At 36.6% G+C, this 17,161-nt stretch overlaps 1 protein-coding gene across 1 annotated transcript; it reads right to left on the reverse strand.

The window, feature by feature from the left end:
- Positions 1-7,361: 7,361 nt before the first annotated feature.
- Positions 7,362-8,330, reverse strand: LOC146397791 (olfactory receptor 5H8-like). The gene has a single exon (XM_084992473.1). The coding sequence runs from the start codon at positions 8,289-8,291 to the stop codon at positions 7,362-7,364; it is 930 nt and encodes a 309-aa protein (XP_084848599.1). The 5' UTR covers positions 8,292-8,330.
- Positions 8,331-17,161: the final 8,831 nt, after the last annotated feature.

The raw sequence follows: 17,161 nt of genomic DNA on the forward strand, positions 1-17,161 counted from the left end.
GATAATGCCCAAAGACTCCCTTTAGGACAATCCTAAACTTGTCTACTGGGCATTATGTACTTGGACATAGATGAGGAATTCATGCCATTCCACAAGGCATTACAGACTCTGAAATTATAAACATCAAATCGTTGTTGTCGTTTCCACTTTAACAATTGAAATTGCAGTGCTTTCCACCACAGATGACATTTATGGCATATTTATGCAAACTCCCATTTATCTCTCAATTTTGATACTTCTTGGTGCTTTGCTCAGAATGGTCTGGTTTAGCTAATCATGCTTGATTTTCATGAGGTTAAAGTTCTAAACGCCCTTCAGAAAGTTGTCTTCTTCATGGAAACTGTAGCTCACATGCAGACCTACACATAACTCCCCACTTTACAATGAAATCCTATGAGTAATATTACTAGGCAAAAATCAGGGAGAGGAGCAAAGGAAAACACAAAACAAGGGACACAGTAGGAGAGAGGCTAAATTAGTGCTTCTCAAACTTTAATCCATGTGACTTGCTTGGAGATTTTCTTATGATGCAAATTGTTTCATTAAGTCAAGAGTGGGATTCAAGGTCTTCATTTCCAACAAGGTGATACCTCTGGACATTTGCCATCCTCAGGGTCTTCCATCACTGTCAGACCCAGCTTATCAGAGAGCAAGGTCATTAAAGAAACCAACCAAAAAAAAAAGTGAAAATGTAGTTGGCATGCAAATAGGAGCCAGGTTGAACAAAGGAGGCTAGCATGCATGCAATTATACAGGATCTGGAGGCTACATCAGAAATGTTTTTCTTTACTCCAACTGAAAGGTAAACTATTGAGAAATTTTGAACATAGTGGCCACATGTTAAGATTTGACTTTAATTATTAAGAGAGAGGTTGTCATTGAACATTCATTGAGAAATATAATGGCATTATTTATGTAAAACTAGTGTAATATGAAAAAAGTAATATTTTGGTTTGATTCTGAAAAGTAGAAAAATGTTTATACTTTGGTCTATTGTCAGAAGGGGGAAAGCACAGGACATAGACTTTGGTACACTTGCTGATCAGTTATGCTGTGTTCTTAGCATGGTGTTATTTAAACCGAAAAAAAGGCAAGAAAAAAAATACTGCAGATGAAAGATAAGTCACTGAAAACTCGTCAGATGGACAGAGTAAGTAGAGTAATGTGTATTACATTAGATTCAACATAACCCGAACTTGATGTAAATGTACTGTTCCTGTCAGTTTTGTGTAATTATCTTTTAATTAATTTTGCTGCCTATGGATGGAAGTCTGCATTCCTGCTTTCAGTATGAGTAGTCTCTTCAATTTTAGTCATTTTAATAAGTGGGTCGCATTAACACATTGTGCTGTTCCTTTGCCTTTCCCCAGTATAATTATATAGAGCATAGTTTTCTGTTATTTAACATATACAATATAGCTTGTTTAGTGAAATTTGTTCAAAGGTTTTGCCCATTTTTAATCAAGTTGTATATTTGCTTATTATAGAGTTTTGAGAATTTTCCATACATCCTAGATACACTGCTTTTATAGAAATATATGACTTGCAAATATTCTCTCTAGGATCTTGATTTATTTCACTGGAAGAAGATATAACACTGGTTCACCATGCTGATTGGACCTAGTGAGCAAGAAATAGCAACTCCTGTAGACTTATTGGTAGACATTTTCAGCAAGAAGGTGAAAAATGCTTCTATCAAAAATCCAGGGCCATTTAACTCAGTGAAATTTCTAGAGGTTCGCTAGTCTGGGTGATGGGGAGATATACCTTCTAAGGGGAAGGGTAATATTTTGCATCTGGCCCCTCCTACAGCTAAAAACAGCCACAACACCTGGTGAGCCCCTGTGGATTTTAAGGCAACACCATCTACATTTGGGGTGTTCTATTCCCACAATTTATCAAGTATCCAGAGAAGTGGCTAGTTTTAAATGGGGCTCAAAAGAGGAGAAAGATTTGCCGAAATCTAGGCTGCAATGCAAGTTGTTCTGCCACTTGAGCCACAGGATCCAGCACAGAGAATGGTGCTCAGAGTGGTAGTGGCAGGTAGGGATGCTGTTTGGTGCCTTGGTCAGGTCTGTATAAGTAAAAAACCTGACACACTCTTAGGACTGGAGCAAAGCGCTACCATCCACTGCAAATAACTCACTATTCCCTGTGTGAGAAACTATTGACCTGCTACTGGGCTTCTTAGAGACCAAATGCTTAACTATGGGCCACCAGTTTTCCATGGGATCAGAGCTGCCTTTCATGAACTTGGTGTTGTATGACCCACCAAGCTATAAAATTGGAAGGACAGGGCCACACCTTTACCAAGTGGGAGTGATATGGACACGCTCTGGTCTGAGGGTACCAGTAAGTTTCTTGAAGCATGATTGAAATGCCCATGGTCTCCATACCTACTACACTGGCTTCTCTATCCCAGCCTGTACTATGGGCTCATAGTGGAGTTGGGAGCATTCTCTATAATAAATAGTTAGAGGAAGTTTTTATCTGGACCTGATTTACCAATGATTCTGTATCACATCCAACACCATCTGAGAGTAGACAACTAAAGAAGATGCACTCTATCTTCTTTATTCATTCCTCTGTAGATGGACTCCTAGGTTGCTTCTTAATCTTGACATTTATAAATTATGTTGCTATAAACTATGGAGTTCATGTGTCCTTCAAAATAGTGTAGTGTTTTACTTTTCGTTGGATGTATACCCAAAAGTAGATTTTCTGAGTCATGTAGTAGTCCATATTTGTTTTTTGTTTTTTCTTCAGGAAACCTCATAGTGTTTTCCACAGTGGCTGTACCAATTTACTTTCTCATTAACAGTGTAAAAGGGTTCCATTTGCTCCACATTCTCACTGAAGTTATTTGTGATTTTTTTGGTGATGGTCATTCTGACAGATGTGAGGTGTTATCTCATTGTAGTTTGATTTGCATATCTCTGATAATTAGCAATGATGAGCATCTTTTCATATCCCTGTTGACCATTTGTACATCTTCTTTGGAAAAGTAACTATTTAAGTCCTCTGCCATTTTTTTAATATGGTTGATGGTTTCTTTTGCTGCACCAAAGTGTTTAAGTTTAATTAGGTACCATTTGTTTATTTTGTTGATAGTGTATGAATATTTTCTAATTTCTTTTACATATAGCTGTAATTTTATTTTACAGGTAGATGTCCAGTTTTCTGAGCCCAGATTACTGAAGTGACTATCTTTTTCCCATCGTGTTTACTATAGGTTACTTTGTCTTCAATAGCCAGGTTTCAAGGGTATGGGAATCAAGAAGTGGAAATATAAATGGCAGCACTCACTAGTACACTTAGTAACATACCAGCGTATTTTTTTTCTTTAGGTTCCCTTGATCATTTGCTTTGAAGGCTTAGAAGTCTTAGAGCCAGAGGTATGAATACTTCCACCGTGTAGCACAACGAGTTCATTGTGTAACTCATTGTATGTGAGATGGAAGTTAAGACTGCCAATGAGCTTCTCCTTCCTCTGAATCATATTGAAGGAAGGGAGTTATTGTGTGGACTAGATGACTGATCCTTCCTACTAAGGAGAAATTGGAATGCTACTCCACAATGGAGATAAGGATCAGCAAGTCTCAAATACATATTACTTTGGATATCTCTTAGTTGTGTTATTCCCTATAACTAAGGTCAATGGCAAACTTTAACAAACTCATAGAGCAGGAATATTTATGGCCTAGACTCTTTGGGAATGAAGATTTGCCTCACCCCACCAGGTAAAGAACAATGGCTAGCAGTGGTGCTTCCTGAAGGCAATGGGTATATGGATTGGGTGGAAGAAGGTAGTTAAAAATACCATGTGTTCATTTACGGGATATGAGGATAGTAAAGCCATGTGTATTTTCTTCTTAGTTTGGTAAGGGTATGTTTTGTATATCTGGATGTCAAGGGGGTGAAGGTGTGTGTACAGCTAATATATTTATTTTCTTTCCACTATCATTCTCTTCCCTTACCATATAACTTAAGATGTAATATGTATCACAGTATTTAAGCATTGTGCATTTGACATCATAATATTCAAATTACCAGATATCAAAAAGAATAAAAATCACTCAAGGATTTTACCTCCTCCTCTGAGGAAAGATTTAATACACTTTCTTATGTATACATTATACTTGTTTCATGTTAGGTGGAGTTATGAGGTTACTGTTGTCATTATATGGGGATTACATATGGATAAGGAATTGTATATGGGTACCAAGTTGACAATAGTAGATTTTTGATGGTTGGTTTTATGTGTCCACTTGGGTAGCCATGGAATGTCCCAATATTTTGAAAAACATAATTTCTGGTGTGTCTATGAAGGTGTTTCCAGAAGTAACTAGTACCGAATTGGTAGACTTAGTTAAGCATGTGGCCCTCTTCAATGTAAGTGGGCATCATCCAATGTGCTGAGGAGCTAAACTGAGCAGAAAAGGCAATGGATATTTGAATTTGCTTTCTGCTTGACTGGTAGACACACTATCCTGATGACTTTGGTGATCTTTTTTCTCAAGACTTCAGACTCAAACAGGAAACTACTTTTGGCTCTAATGTCTCGGGCCTTTGATTTATGACACCTACTATCCCGGGTCTCCTGATTACAGAGGGAAGATTCTCATGCTCCATAATTGTATCAGCCTATATCTTATTATAAAAACTTTTCTATAGTAAAAGTTTACTATATGTGTGTTTATGTGTTTGTGTGTGTGTGTGTATAATACATACATCATATATATATGTATCATATTGGTTCTACCCTGGCCAACCCTATACTAATCAAATAATCATTGTACAGTTGGTGAGTTTCTTGCTTTATATTGAAAACATGAAGAAAATATTGTGATACTACTGTTAGTTATTTCCCTCAAATATGTGCCTTCAAATATACATAATCATGATATTTAAGTATTTATTTTGTATCTTTGAAACAAACATCAAGTTAAACTTTCTTCTTAATTTTGCATCCCATTCTCTCCAAGGAGCTAATTCTAGTAATCAGAAGAACAGGAACTATTCACTTTGACTGTATAATACTTTCAGTCGTCACAAAAGAATCCTAAGAAGGTGAATTGCATTCAGCAGCCATGCCAGGCCCAGGAATCTCCCTGGGATCATTAAAATATTGGGAAAGGCTGATGCACTCTTACTGAATTATCTGTATTTGTACTGTTACCTTTATTTCAATTCTGTTGGTACTCTCAAATACTTAAGTAGACCGTCATGTGTATAAACCACTCTGCTACATAACTCAAAAGCTAGAAAGAGTACTAGAACTTCTCAATTATAATCTGAAAGAGTTTGTTGACTGAAATAAGTATTAGACATATCCATTTGTGATCTAAGGAGAATAAATAAACCAGCAATGTTTCAAATGAGTGCACATGCTGATTCCCTTTAGGGTAATCTGGAGATGCATAAATGCATCATTGAAGTTTTAACTTCTAAATTAGACATTGAAGAAAGGGCACCATTTCAACTTAAGGATATAGTGTATTTGCAGAGGTGTGGGTTCATTCTCTGTGGAGAGACCGGTATAAGAAATAGGATGGACCTGAATAGTGAAATGTACCCAGGATGCTTTCAGTAATTCATTTTGAATATAAGACAGAGTTTAGGAGTTCCTGTCGTGGCGTAGTGGTTAACGAACCTGACTAGGAATCATGAGGTTGCGGGTTCGATCCCTGGCCTTGCTCAGTGGGGTAACGATCCGGCATTGCCGTGAGCTGTGGTGTAGGTTGCAGACGCGTCTCGGATCCAGCATTGCTGTGGCTCTGGCGTAGGCTGGTGGCTGCAGCTCCAATTCAACCCCTAGCCTGGGAACCTCCATATTCTGCGAGAGCGGCCCAAGAAAATGGCAAAAAGACAAAAAAAAAAAAAAAAAAGACAGTGTTTATCAGGAGAAATGTGAAGGAATAGACTTTAGAGTAAAAACACTTTTTTCATCTGAAAGAACCTCAAATTATGCCAGAAAAAAAGGTAGGGTGAAGAAGATAGTATTAAATGCAGATAGAGATGAGACAGAGCTAGACAGATAAATGATAGATAGGGATGTAGATATGTATCATCTTACCTGAGCATGCACATGAACAAATAAATATTTGCTTAAGTGTATATAAAGATCTATATACAGTACCATATATCCATATATCACAGTAGGAATCACAATCTATTAAAAGATAATCAAGAGCTATCCGATTTCATATGAGTTCTTTTTACAAAGAACACTCTGACAACTGTTGGGAAGTAAGCATCAACCAAATAGAGGAGATAAATAGTCAGAGTTTTGCAAATCATTGAAGAAGAAGGTGGTTAGAAGGGTGAGGGTCTCAGTGGCAATGTAAGAATATACCTAGAATCAGTAGTGAGAGAATAGAAGGGGTGAACCTGAAGATGCACCCCTCATTCTACTTAGAGAATGTAGTGTGACAAAGATGAACATTTGAAGACTTTAAGACACTGACTTCCAACCTCTTTTTCCTCTTTATGTCCTCCCCATCCACTCACTGATCCTTATGATATCATCTCATCTTAATATTATTTGAATTTTGGTAATATGCATTTACAGACCCTCATTGTCAACCACACATTCTAGTAAGCTTTTTATCTTCATACCTTCATTTTTAAAAAAATTCTAAAAGACTTGACCATTTTTCTCCTATTCTGCCATTTCTTTCTTCTCTATGTCTCTCCGAATTAAATATTCAGTCTAATTGGTTAGGTTTATGATTTAGTGAATGTTTTAAGGTTGGCCTACAACACACAAACACAGATAAAAAGGACGTTAGAAAAATCAAATACAGTGAGAGGCAACTCACCTCTATCCTTTTCTCTAAAAATAACACGAGAGCATCAGTTACACTGCAGCTGTGTCCTCATTGTCTTATCTCCCATGTCATTTTCCCCCCATTGCTTTACCACTTCTGTTTATTTCTCTCTATGGTGTGGAGTTGATCTCAAGAAGTACAATTTAGCATGCCCCAAACCATGTGAACCTTTTGATGGCTACCAGAACCAGTCTCTCAGCTCTATAACTGTAGTAATATCAAGCATATCAGAAAGTCCTATTCAGTGAAACAGTACTATTTCAGTGCTTAATGCATTTATAAAGCCATGTTGAATAACATACAAATATTTAAAATGTTTTCATACTTGTTTTATTCTCTATTTTAGTATGATATAAACAGTTAAGATATGCAGTTATTTTAAGGAATTTATTAGTTACTAATGCCTAAAATCATTAAAAGAATAAGGTGATTACAAATGCAAAAATTTTAAACAATAGTGAACACATAGCAAAATTTAATCTGCACAATTTTGTGTTGTTTTAATGCAAGGAGAACATGTTAGTATGAAATCTAAACATTTCTCTTTAACATTTTTGTTAGGGAATCTATGACTTTCTTGTTTCTCAGGCTGTAGATAATTGGATTTAAGAAAGGAATTATGACAGTGTAAAATAGAGAGTCCATCATATCTCCATCATTTTCTTGTGCAGATCCAGGGAGCACATATGTGAAGAGAAGAGGGCCATAGTATAAAGAGACAGATAGAAGGTGGGCTCCACAGGTGGAGAAGGCTTTCTTTATGCCTTGTAGAGACCTCCTTTTTAAGATTGTAAAGAGAACAAGTGTATAAGAGATAAGAACAACAGAAATGGTGAATACCTGTATTATCCCAGCAAAGATGAATATCATCAGATAGTTAATGGAAGGGTCAGTACAGGATATCTTAAACAGTGGTATAATGTCACAGTAAAAGTGATGTATGATGATGGAATCACAAAATGTTAATCTGAATAAAAAAGCATTATGAAGTGTGGCATGGAAAAGGCCACCTAAAAATGATAGAACTAACAGCCACATGCATAGTCTATTGGTCATAATCACTGGATACAGTAATGGTTTGCATATGGCGACATAGCGATCATATGCCATAGTTGCCAACAGAAAACATTCTGTGGTTACACAGAGTGTAAAGGAAAAAAACTGTACAACGCATTCAGAGAAAGAGATCATTTTGCTCTTGGCAAAGAAGTTGACCAGCATGTTGGGGGTCACTGTGGATGATAACCAAGTATCCACAAAGGCCAAGTTCCCAAGGAATAAGTACATGGGGCTGTGAAGGTGAGGGTCGTTGCAGATGAGAGCAATCAGACCAAGGTTTCCCATGAGGGTGATGAGGTATATTATCAAGAAGAGCAGGAACAGGGGGATTTGCCACTCTGACTGATACTTAAGTCCTGTGAGAACAAACTCTGTCAGTTCTGTTGCATTTTTTGTTTCCATGTGCTTAATAGATGGCCTCTGAAATACAATGCAATAAATGTAAAGTGAATATCTAGCTATAATTTTAAAAAGAAAATTTGATGAGGCTAAAATAAATAAAAGCATAGCAGAGCCTTACGCATTTTATTATATTTGTTCTTACCAAAAATATAAAAAGTATTTGCAGAAATTGCTACACTGGAAAAGTGTGATTATTTTGCTTCAAAATATGTACAGGGATGGACAGATGTAGAAGAGAAGAAAGACATACTGAACGTGAGCAAATTTATGGGAAAATTGTTGAACTAGGTAGAGAAGTCTTATGTTTAAGACATGAATGCAGTGTCAAAAGTAAGAGTTTAGAGGAGCCTGGATTAAAAAATAAATCATATACCATATGAACGATCTCGAACGTTACTCTTTAAGGATAGGCATTCACTGAAAAGTAAAACAGGGAGTAGCAGCATCACTTATTTTCTTTGTTTGTTTGGTTGGTTGCTTGGTTGCTTTTTTTTTTTTTTTTGGTCTTTTTAAGGTCTGCTCCCATGGCACATGGAGGTTCCCAGGCTAGGGGTCTAATTGGAGCTGTAGCCCCTGGCCTATGAAAGAGGCGCAGCAACACAGGATACAAGCCACATCTGCAACCCACAACACAGCTCACGGCAATGCCAGATCCTTAACCCACTGAGCAAGGCTAGATATCAAACCTCGACCTCATGGTTCCTAGTCAGATTCATTAACCTCCGAGCCATGATGGGTACTCTGGCATCACTTGTTTTTGAAATAAGTACTTGGTTGTAGAAATAGGCTGCGGGGAGAAGAACCTGCTGTCAGAAACATTAATCAGGACTGGTATTTTGCCTAGCGATTTCTAAACCAGATTACACATAAGAATTGTCTGGGGGAGTTTTGGTCAAAATATAGATTCTGAAGTATTACCATAGAAACTGATTCAGTAGGTTATGAAAGTTGTCTGCTAATATTCATGTTATAAATACTTTTCAGGTGATTAAAATGTATTTTAAATTCTTTGTGTAATAGGATATTAGAGTTTTTCAGGAAGACAAAGAAATCAAAATAAATTAGAATGTGAAGTCACTAGGATCAGGTGACATGAGATATCAAGGGTGGTTAGTAAAGAAGAGAGTGTAACTGGGTAGCTTGGAAGAGTAATCAGAAGTTGAGATTGAGAATCAAATGCAATGGCTAGTTTTTAGAGGGGACAATCTCAACCTCCAGGTGCTACATACTAACATTATGGTACGAACAAGTGTTTAATAGCAATAATGATTTGGGAATTTTTGAGGTAGCTAAAATCAAAGTATGTATGTCCTCTCCATACGACAATGTGCCTAAAGTAAAGAAAAGTAAACCATGAAAATTAGCATGGGAACATTGTAGTAAAGACATTACAAATGGAGATACATTATTTATTAGATGGATAACCTCTGATCATCCTTTCTATCATATGAGTGTTGGTAGTGGAAAAAAGCTGTCATCCATTCTAGGATGCCAAAAAGGCTAGAAACTGACTTTAATCTTGCCCTGAGAGGGAAGGGACTAGATATAGGGTTAGCAACTCAAACTCACCTATACTGGAATGACAATATGAAGAGGGGAGAAAGAAGTCAAAAGTGGATGGAAGAGATTTTTGGTTGCAAGTGAACCAGATGTGCAAGACACCAGAATGCATTCTGTGCCCACATCAGTGGCATTGTCAGTATGAATTGTTGCATTCAAGTTCAACTCTAATTGAGCTAGAGTCAGAACATGGTTTTGGGCGTCAGCTTCATTCTCTGTGTTCTACCCATTTCACCAATGAACTTCTCTAACTACCCTAGCAATTCTAGGTTTGAACCAATTTCCATTCAGTTAATCCATTGTGTCTTATAACCCAGAGCTCTGGCTCGCTCAAAACGAGAAAATAAAAAACCAGAAAAGGCTGCTGATCAGAGAGGTCCGAAAAGCAGGAGGGAATTGGAAAGCTGAGACATGGGAACTTAAAGAGAGAAATGCTCAGAAAAGACAAAGGAAAGTACAGTGCCTAAAGCATAATGAATCTTCTGATGGGATAACAACTGAACAAGATAACTGAGTGCAGGAATTAGGAGACTTTCAGTGGCTTAAGTGAGAGCAGTGTCCATTTTGTGATAGAGTTGAAGTTCTAGAATAATGAGAAATGAGTAGGAAGAAAGTGACCCAGCAGTATGAGAATGAAATAAAGTATCAAAGATGTGGAGAAGAGATGTGAATTTCTTGTCTTGTAGGATGATGTCATGAAAGTTGTCAGAAAAGAGAGAGCTCGGTTTGAGAGGAAAGAGGATAAAGAAGAGTAACTGGAACTTTGGAGGGTGAAAAGAGAAGCCAAAAAAGACAAATGGACATAGATGCATAAGTGTAGGAAGGACAAGGTAATGAAGAGGGAGAGAGGAATTACCAGAGAAAGGATAAAGAGGAAATAAAGGGAAAGGCTTAAAGGTAGGGCATAAATATTTGTCTTCACTCTAATTTTCATTGCAAGTCATCAGCACTAGGAATGCTTTCTTTTCTAAAAATCCCAAGTTTATTTTCCTATGGAATACAGGCTTTCATTTTAACTTTACTTGATACCTGTGTATTGTTGATGTATGTGCTACTGCTACCTAGTATCTTTGTTATCATTATGATTAGAGCTGACTTTCTCTAGAAATCCTACTGGTTTTACTTGAAAGCTATTGCCTCTCCACCAGTTGTATAGGAGAAAAAATTGAGCCCAAGCTAGAATATTAATACAGACAGTATAAATGAAAGCAAAAGCTGCAGTTATTGTATGTATATTTCTTGGAATCGGCTTCCTTCCATACAATCCCAGATACCTAGGTAATCAAAATATCAATTTAATATGTGAGAACTTATTAAGTAATAAAGCTGTAAAGAGCACTTGAGAAACATTTCATGCATACATTGCTTTATATATTTATACACACAAATATATATAAACTTTCTGGCGTTTTGTATATATATATGTGTGTGTGTGTGTGTGTGTGTGTGTGTGTTTGTATACATATATATCTATGTATGAAACTAAATGTCAATGAAATTATTTTAATTTCCAAAGAAATTACTGAAGGAATTTGGTTAAAGGATAAAGAGATGACAATTTAAGTGATTTATCTTAAAATTTAATCAGCATGTGTTTAATTTTAAAGGAATATGTATTTACAACAGAATTATCAGAAAGATTTCTTACACAGGAAATATTATGACCTAACTCTCTAAACTTACTTTTGAATTGTTTAACATTCTAGTTCACCAAAACATATCCTCTGGAGTCATTATGATTATTCTAATTAGATAAGTGTATACAGTTAAAGAGCACAGTATAGTCTTAGAGCTATTTTATGCATAATAATAAAATATACAGATTATTCACTGTTTTCATTTATAACTGGTTAATTTGGCATTTTGTAAACCAAATCAAAATTATTATAAATTTAACAGCATTTTAACTTTCTCTAAAAATATAATCAATGTTATAGAAATAATTCTCTCTTACCAATAGTTACTAAATTGTTGAGATCCTTTTAGTGTTTGCTTTGTGAAATCAAAAATAAAATAACATCACTTCATTGACAATAACACAGGCAGCAATACTTTACACACCAATTAATTTTGGAGGCTTCATCATCCAAGCTTAAGAAAACTTGCTTTGAACATAGGATTCAACCAAGAGTACAACTATATGCTTTTGCAGAAGAGGGAGAAGTAACAAATTGAAATTCCCCAGATAGCACTCATGGCCTCCCATTAGCAGAAGACTAAGCTGTTCTCCTGGGCGTTTTGGACTTGGACATTTATGAGAAATCCAGCTTGTTTCCCAGGACATCACAGGCTCTGAAATCATAAACATCAGAAACTGTAAACAGCTCCAGTTTTAACAACTAGAATTTTACTTCATGCCATTACTTCCCACCACAGAGGACACTCTGACATCTTTATGCACACTCCAGTGTATTTGTGGTACCTGATACCATACTTTGTTCAGTCTGATCTTGTCTGAGCTAATCATACATGATTTTAATGAGACCAATGTTCTAGACTCCCTTAGGTGGTGACTTTAAGAAAGTTGACTTTCCCTTGTAAATGTATCTCTGTTCCAATATAAATGATCCCAGAAATCCTAGATTATTGGAAAAGCACAGTATGGTAAATGTGTCTTGCAAAGAGGGATGAGGGAGGAGCCAGATGGGGTCAGGGAAGGCGGCATGTGTGAGTAACACAGGGTCTGGAGGCTGGGTCATGGAGTTCATACTTCACCTCAATTTAGAGGAAAACTATAGAAGGATTTTTAATGTACTTAGATTTGACTTTTGTGCAATAATGAAGTTGTCAGTGAACACTTGTTCAAAAAATGAAACAATAATTTAGTTTTTGTTATTTTGAGGTCATATCTGAAAAAAAAAATAGTGTACTCTCCACTTGGGACATCCTTGGCTGGATAAGAGTAGAGCAACCATGTCCTTTCAGTAAACTGATAAAACAGTCATCTGCTTCCTTACAATTTTGTTGGGGGAACCCAAACTGTAAAAGAAAAGTAACATAGGAGAGAGGAGATCCTGGGAAAAGTACACATAAGTGTGGAGTAGGGGAATGGGATATACAGCAGCTGCTTTAACATAACCAACATTTAATGTAAATTAGCTATTGCCTTCAATTTTGTGCATTTACCACCTAAATCATCTGGTTGCTTATCTGTGAGCCAAAAGGTCTGTGTTGTTGCTTCCAATAGGGGCAGACTACATGAAACTTTACTGAATTTTATTCCTTTGGCATATATTAACCCTGAAAATTTTTGCAATAGGAGATGTCATCATCAAGTATTTTTTTTTAATTAAATAGGTGTTTGCAGACCATAGGCTTCAAGGAAAATAACATGGTTTCAGAAATACTAATCAGGAAGCCATGACTATTTTCCCATGATTCTCAAACCAGATTACATATCAGAATCTTCTGGGGGAGGTTCTGGAACAAAATATAGATTCAGAGGTGCTATAAAAATTGATTTAGTAGATCATGAATGTCACCTAGTAGTGTGCATTTTTAAAATGCTTCCTAGGTGATTAAACTGTATGCAAAACTCTTACTCTCTGTGTGATTTTTGGGGGCATGAGGAGGAATTAAAGATAATCATTCAAATAAATGAGAACAGAGTCACATGCACTGGTGAGATATTAGATATGAATGGGTGCTACTACAGAGAGAATCACATGGTGACTCAGTAGAAAGTTAGCAAATATGGAGATGAAAACTCAGATGCAATGGCCAGTTTTTGCACAGAGCAGTCTTGACATCCACATGATACATACTTGGTGATATGATTCCACAAATGCTTAATAAGAATAATCATTTGGTAATCATTGAGGTGGCTAAAAGCAAAGTTAACATAAAACAAGACACAGAGACATTTATCTTAATTAAAGGTGGGAAATGGGGGACTCAAGTTCTGGATGACAAAGAACCCCCCCTCAACAAACTACACTGCTTTTATTGTGCTTATTAGGATCATGTTAATTGATCAGTGTGTTGCCAATGCAGGATATGGTTCTTTTTATTATTTAAAAAGTTATTTTATTATTTTAAAAGTCACATAGCTGGTAGATGGTTAAGCTTTTATTCTGACATTTAGGCATTTAACAATCCTTGGCATTGAGGAATCTTGGTGTCAGCTATCTATGTATAGCATCCAGAGATTCATCATTGTGCTTCTGCAAATGGCATGCCTATCTAAGGGAAACTGGGTATGCCTAGGTCTGCATCTCAGGTCTCTTTGCTGATGCATATTCTCCTAACGAATGCTCATAAACCACTTGGAGCTATGAGGTTCCTCTTTCTTTGATTTACAGGACATATCATGCTGTGCAAATGGCATGCCAATCTGCATAGGTCTGGCATTATGTCCTCATTCAGCTGACCATATGAATAACTTAAGCCTTTTGGTACTTCTTCTTAAGCTAAAGTCTTTACCAGCAATGTGACTGTTTTTCAAGCAGGAATATGGCGTAAAGTAACACAGGACAAGATGGAGTTTTCAGCATAGAAAATAGAAGCAAAGAAGCTTTAAAAATGTCTTAGAAACATGTCTCCCGACAGGACATTTAAGTAGTTTCCATGTCTTGGAAAATGTGAATAGTGCTGCACTTAACATAGAGTTACATGTATTCTTTGAATGAAAGTTTTGTCCAGATATATGACCAGGAGTGGGATTGCTGGATTATATGGTAGTTCTATATTTAGTTTTCTGAGGAATCTCCCCTAGTGGTTGTTCCAATTTACATTTCCACCAACAGTGAAGGAAAGTTTCTTTTTCTCCACAGTCTCCAGCACTTGTTACTTGTTGACTTGTAAATGATGACCATTCTGACTAAGGCGAGGTTATACCTCATTGTCATTTTGATTTGCATTTCTCTAATAATGAGTGATGTTGAGCATTTTTTCATATGCCTACTGGCCAAACATGTCGTCTTTGGAGAAATGTCTCTTTATGTTTGAAGAAGCAGTATTGGCAAAAGGTCTATGACACAAAAACATCTACAAATTCACTGCAGTCCATATCAAATTACCAAGGACATTCTTCACAGACTAGAACAAAATATTTCAAAATTTGTATGGAAACATGAATGATCCCAAAGAGCCAAAGCACTATTGAAAAAGGAAAATGGAACTGGAAGCATCAAGCTTCCTGACTTCAGACTATACTACAAAGTTATAGTCATCCAAACCATAAGGTAATAGCACAAAAACAGAAATATAGTCAATGGGACAGGACAGGAAGCCCAGAAATAAACCCAAGCACCTATGTTCAACTAATCTTTGGGAAAAGAGGCAGGAACATACAGTGGAAGAAAGATAATACCTTTAATGAGTGGTGTTGCAAAAAACAGACAGCTACATGTAAAACAATGAAATTAGAACATTCTCTCACACCACACACACACACACACAAACACAACACTTCCTTAATTGTGACATGATATTTTTTTATATTCTGTGCCAGGACCCAGTCATAATTATAAGAAGAATAATTCATGTTAAGTGTTCCTGTTGTTGCTCAGCTGGTTAAGAACGTGACTAGTATCCATGAGGATGTGGCTTTGATCCCTGGCCTCACTCAGTGGGTTAAGGACCTGGCATTGCCACAAGCTGCGATAGAGGTCTCAGATACACCTCAGATCCATTGTTGCTGTGGCACTGGATAATACCTCAGCTGCAGCTCCAATTTGATCCCTAGCCTGAGACCTTCCATAACCTTTAGGTGTGGCTCTAAAAAAAAAAAGGAAAAGGAAAGAATATTTCACTTTTGGAGTGGGATATGTGTGATTTTCATAAAAGAAATTTAAAAATGGAGCTGGCATGCAACAGTCATCCCAAGCCAATAATTTCTCTGGGCTTATTATCAGGTAAGAAAGAGAGATACCCACTTACACATGCTATGTATTTGTGCCTTCAATCATTTTCATATTGCACATATTTCACAAATTCCTATTTAGGAGCTCAAGTCTGTAAGCTACTGTGCTACCTAATACAAAAGACAGAAACCTTATAACATTGTCATCTAAAAAAGCTTATAGACCAAAATATGATCATATTATCACACATGACCAAGTGGGGCCAAGAAGAATAAATAAACTGGCAAATACTTGAAATCAGTGAGCACTCCTATCTTCTTTGAGAGGATCTGTGAATGTATCTTGGAAGTTGTAACATTTGAGAGAGAGATTGAGAAAATGATACCAGGTCAATGTTAAATGAAGATGGAGCATTTGAGTGGAAAGGATTCTCTGTGGAGGGACCTCTGTGAGCAAAGGCATGAACTGGACAGAGAGAGAGGTTTGTCCAGAAAGCTTTCAGTAACTCAGTTTGGGTATAATGTAGAGTCCACAGGAGAATTGTGGAGGAAGGGCCTTCCAGGTTAAACTAAGTTAAATCAAGATTTTCTTTAAAAGGATTTCAAATAGCATCAGAGGGAACAAATGCCGAGTGAAGTTTAAATCAATCAATAATGTGATAGTACATGTTATATTCCTTTTTTTTCTTTTTTCGTTCTTAGAAGAGTGAACCCATTTCCTTCCTGTTCTGCCATTTATATTTCCACCATGCCCATTGCTACTTCGTTCTTTGATCTAAATTTTAGCCCTCAATTAGTGAAGATATTCAGAACACCCAGCAACAAACAACATAGGCAGAAAGGGCCTCAGAAGGCATCACAATGAGATGGAACTCTAGGCTTCTAGCTCCTCATAGAAGCACATAGAGTTAAGAGCATCCTCTTATGGTTTCGCCTGACCTTCACTGTCTTAAACCCCTTATCATGTTGTCCTCATTGCTTTCCTATTATGTTTATTTCTCTGTTGGACATGAGAGATGGATCTCTGGGAAGTGGATTCACCATGAACCAAATATAAGATCTTTGGTTGGTTGGCAAAATTTCTAGAATTTATGTTTGTTCACTCAACTACAAACATGTCCCACTCTGTGGAGCTAAATGAGGTATGACTCTTGAGGCTGTACACCTATATTACTATCAAGCACCTCAAACTCAAGTACTTTTCATTGGCACAGCACTATTTTAATGCTTCACAACTGTTTAATAATTGTACTTATCAGCCACAATGAAAAATATAAAGACACGTAAAATATTTTCAATTTAATTTCTGCTTAAGTTAATTTAGTGTGGCATGAACACTTGATTAAATGGCCTCTCTGTTTTGCAAAACATACACAAGTATTTTAAAGAATTTATGAGGCACTGACATTTGAAGTCATTAAAGTAACAGGACAATTATGATGAAAGAAAATGTTAAGCACTAATCTACACATGACAAGATGTAATCTGTTCAAGTTTGTTTTCTTTT

The sequence above is a fragment of the Sus scrofa genome, chromosome 13, assembly GCF_054392235.1.
Source record: "Sus scrofa isolate SSC_HxYL_T2T_F1_AM1 chromosome 13, Sscrofa_HxYL_maternal_Yorkshire_Landrace_v2.0, whole genome shotgun sequence".
In the NCBI taxonomy this organism is placed as follows: Eukaryota; Metazoa; Chordata; class Mammalia; order Artiodactyla; family Suidae; genus Sus; species Sus scrofa.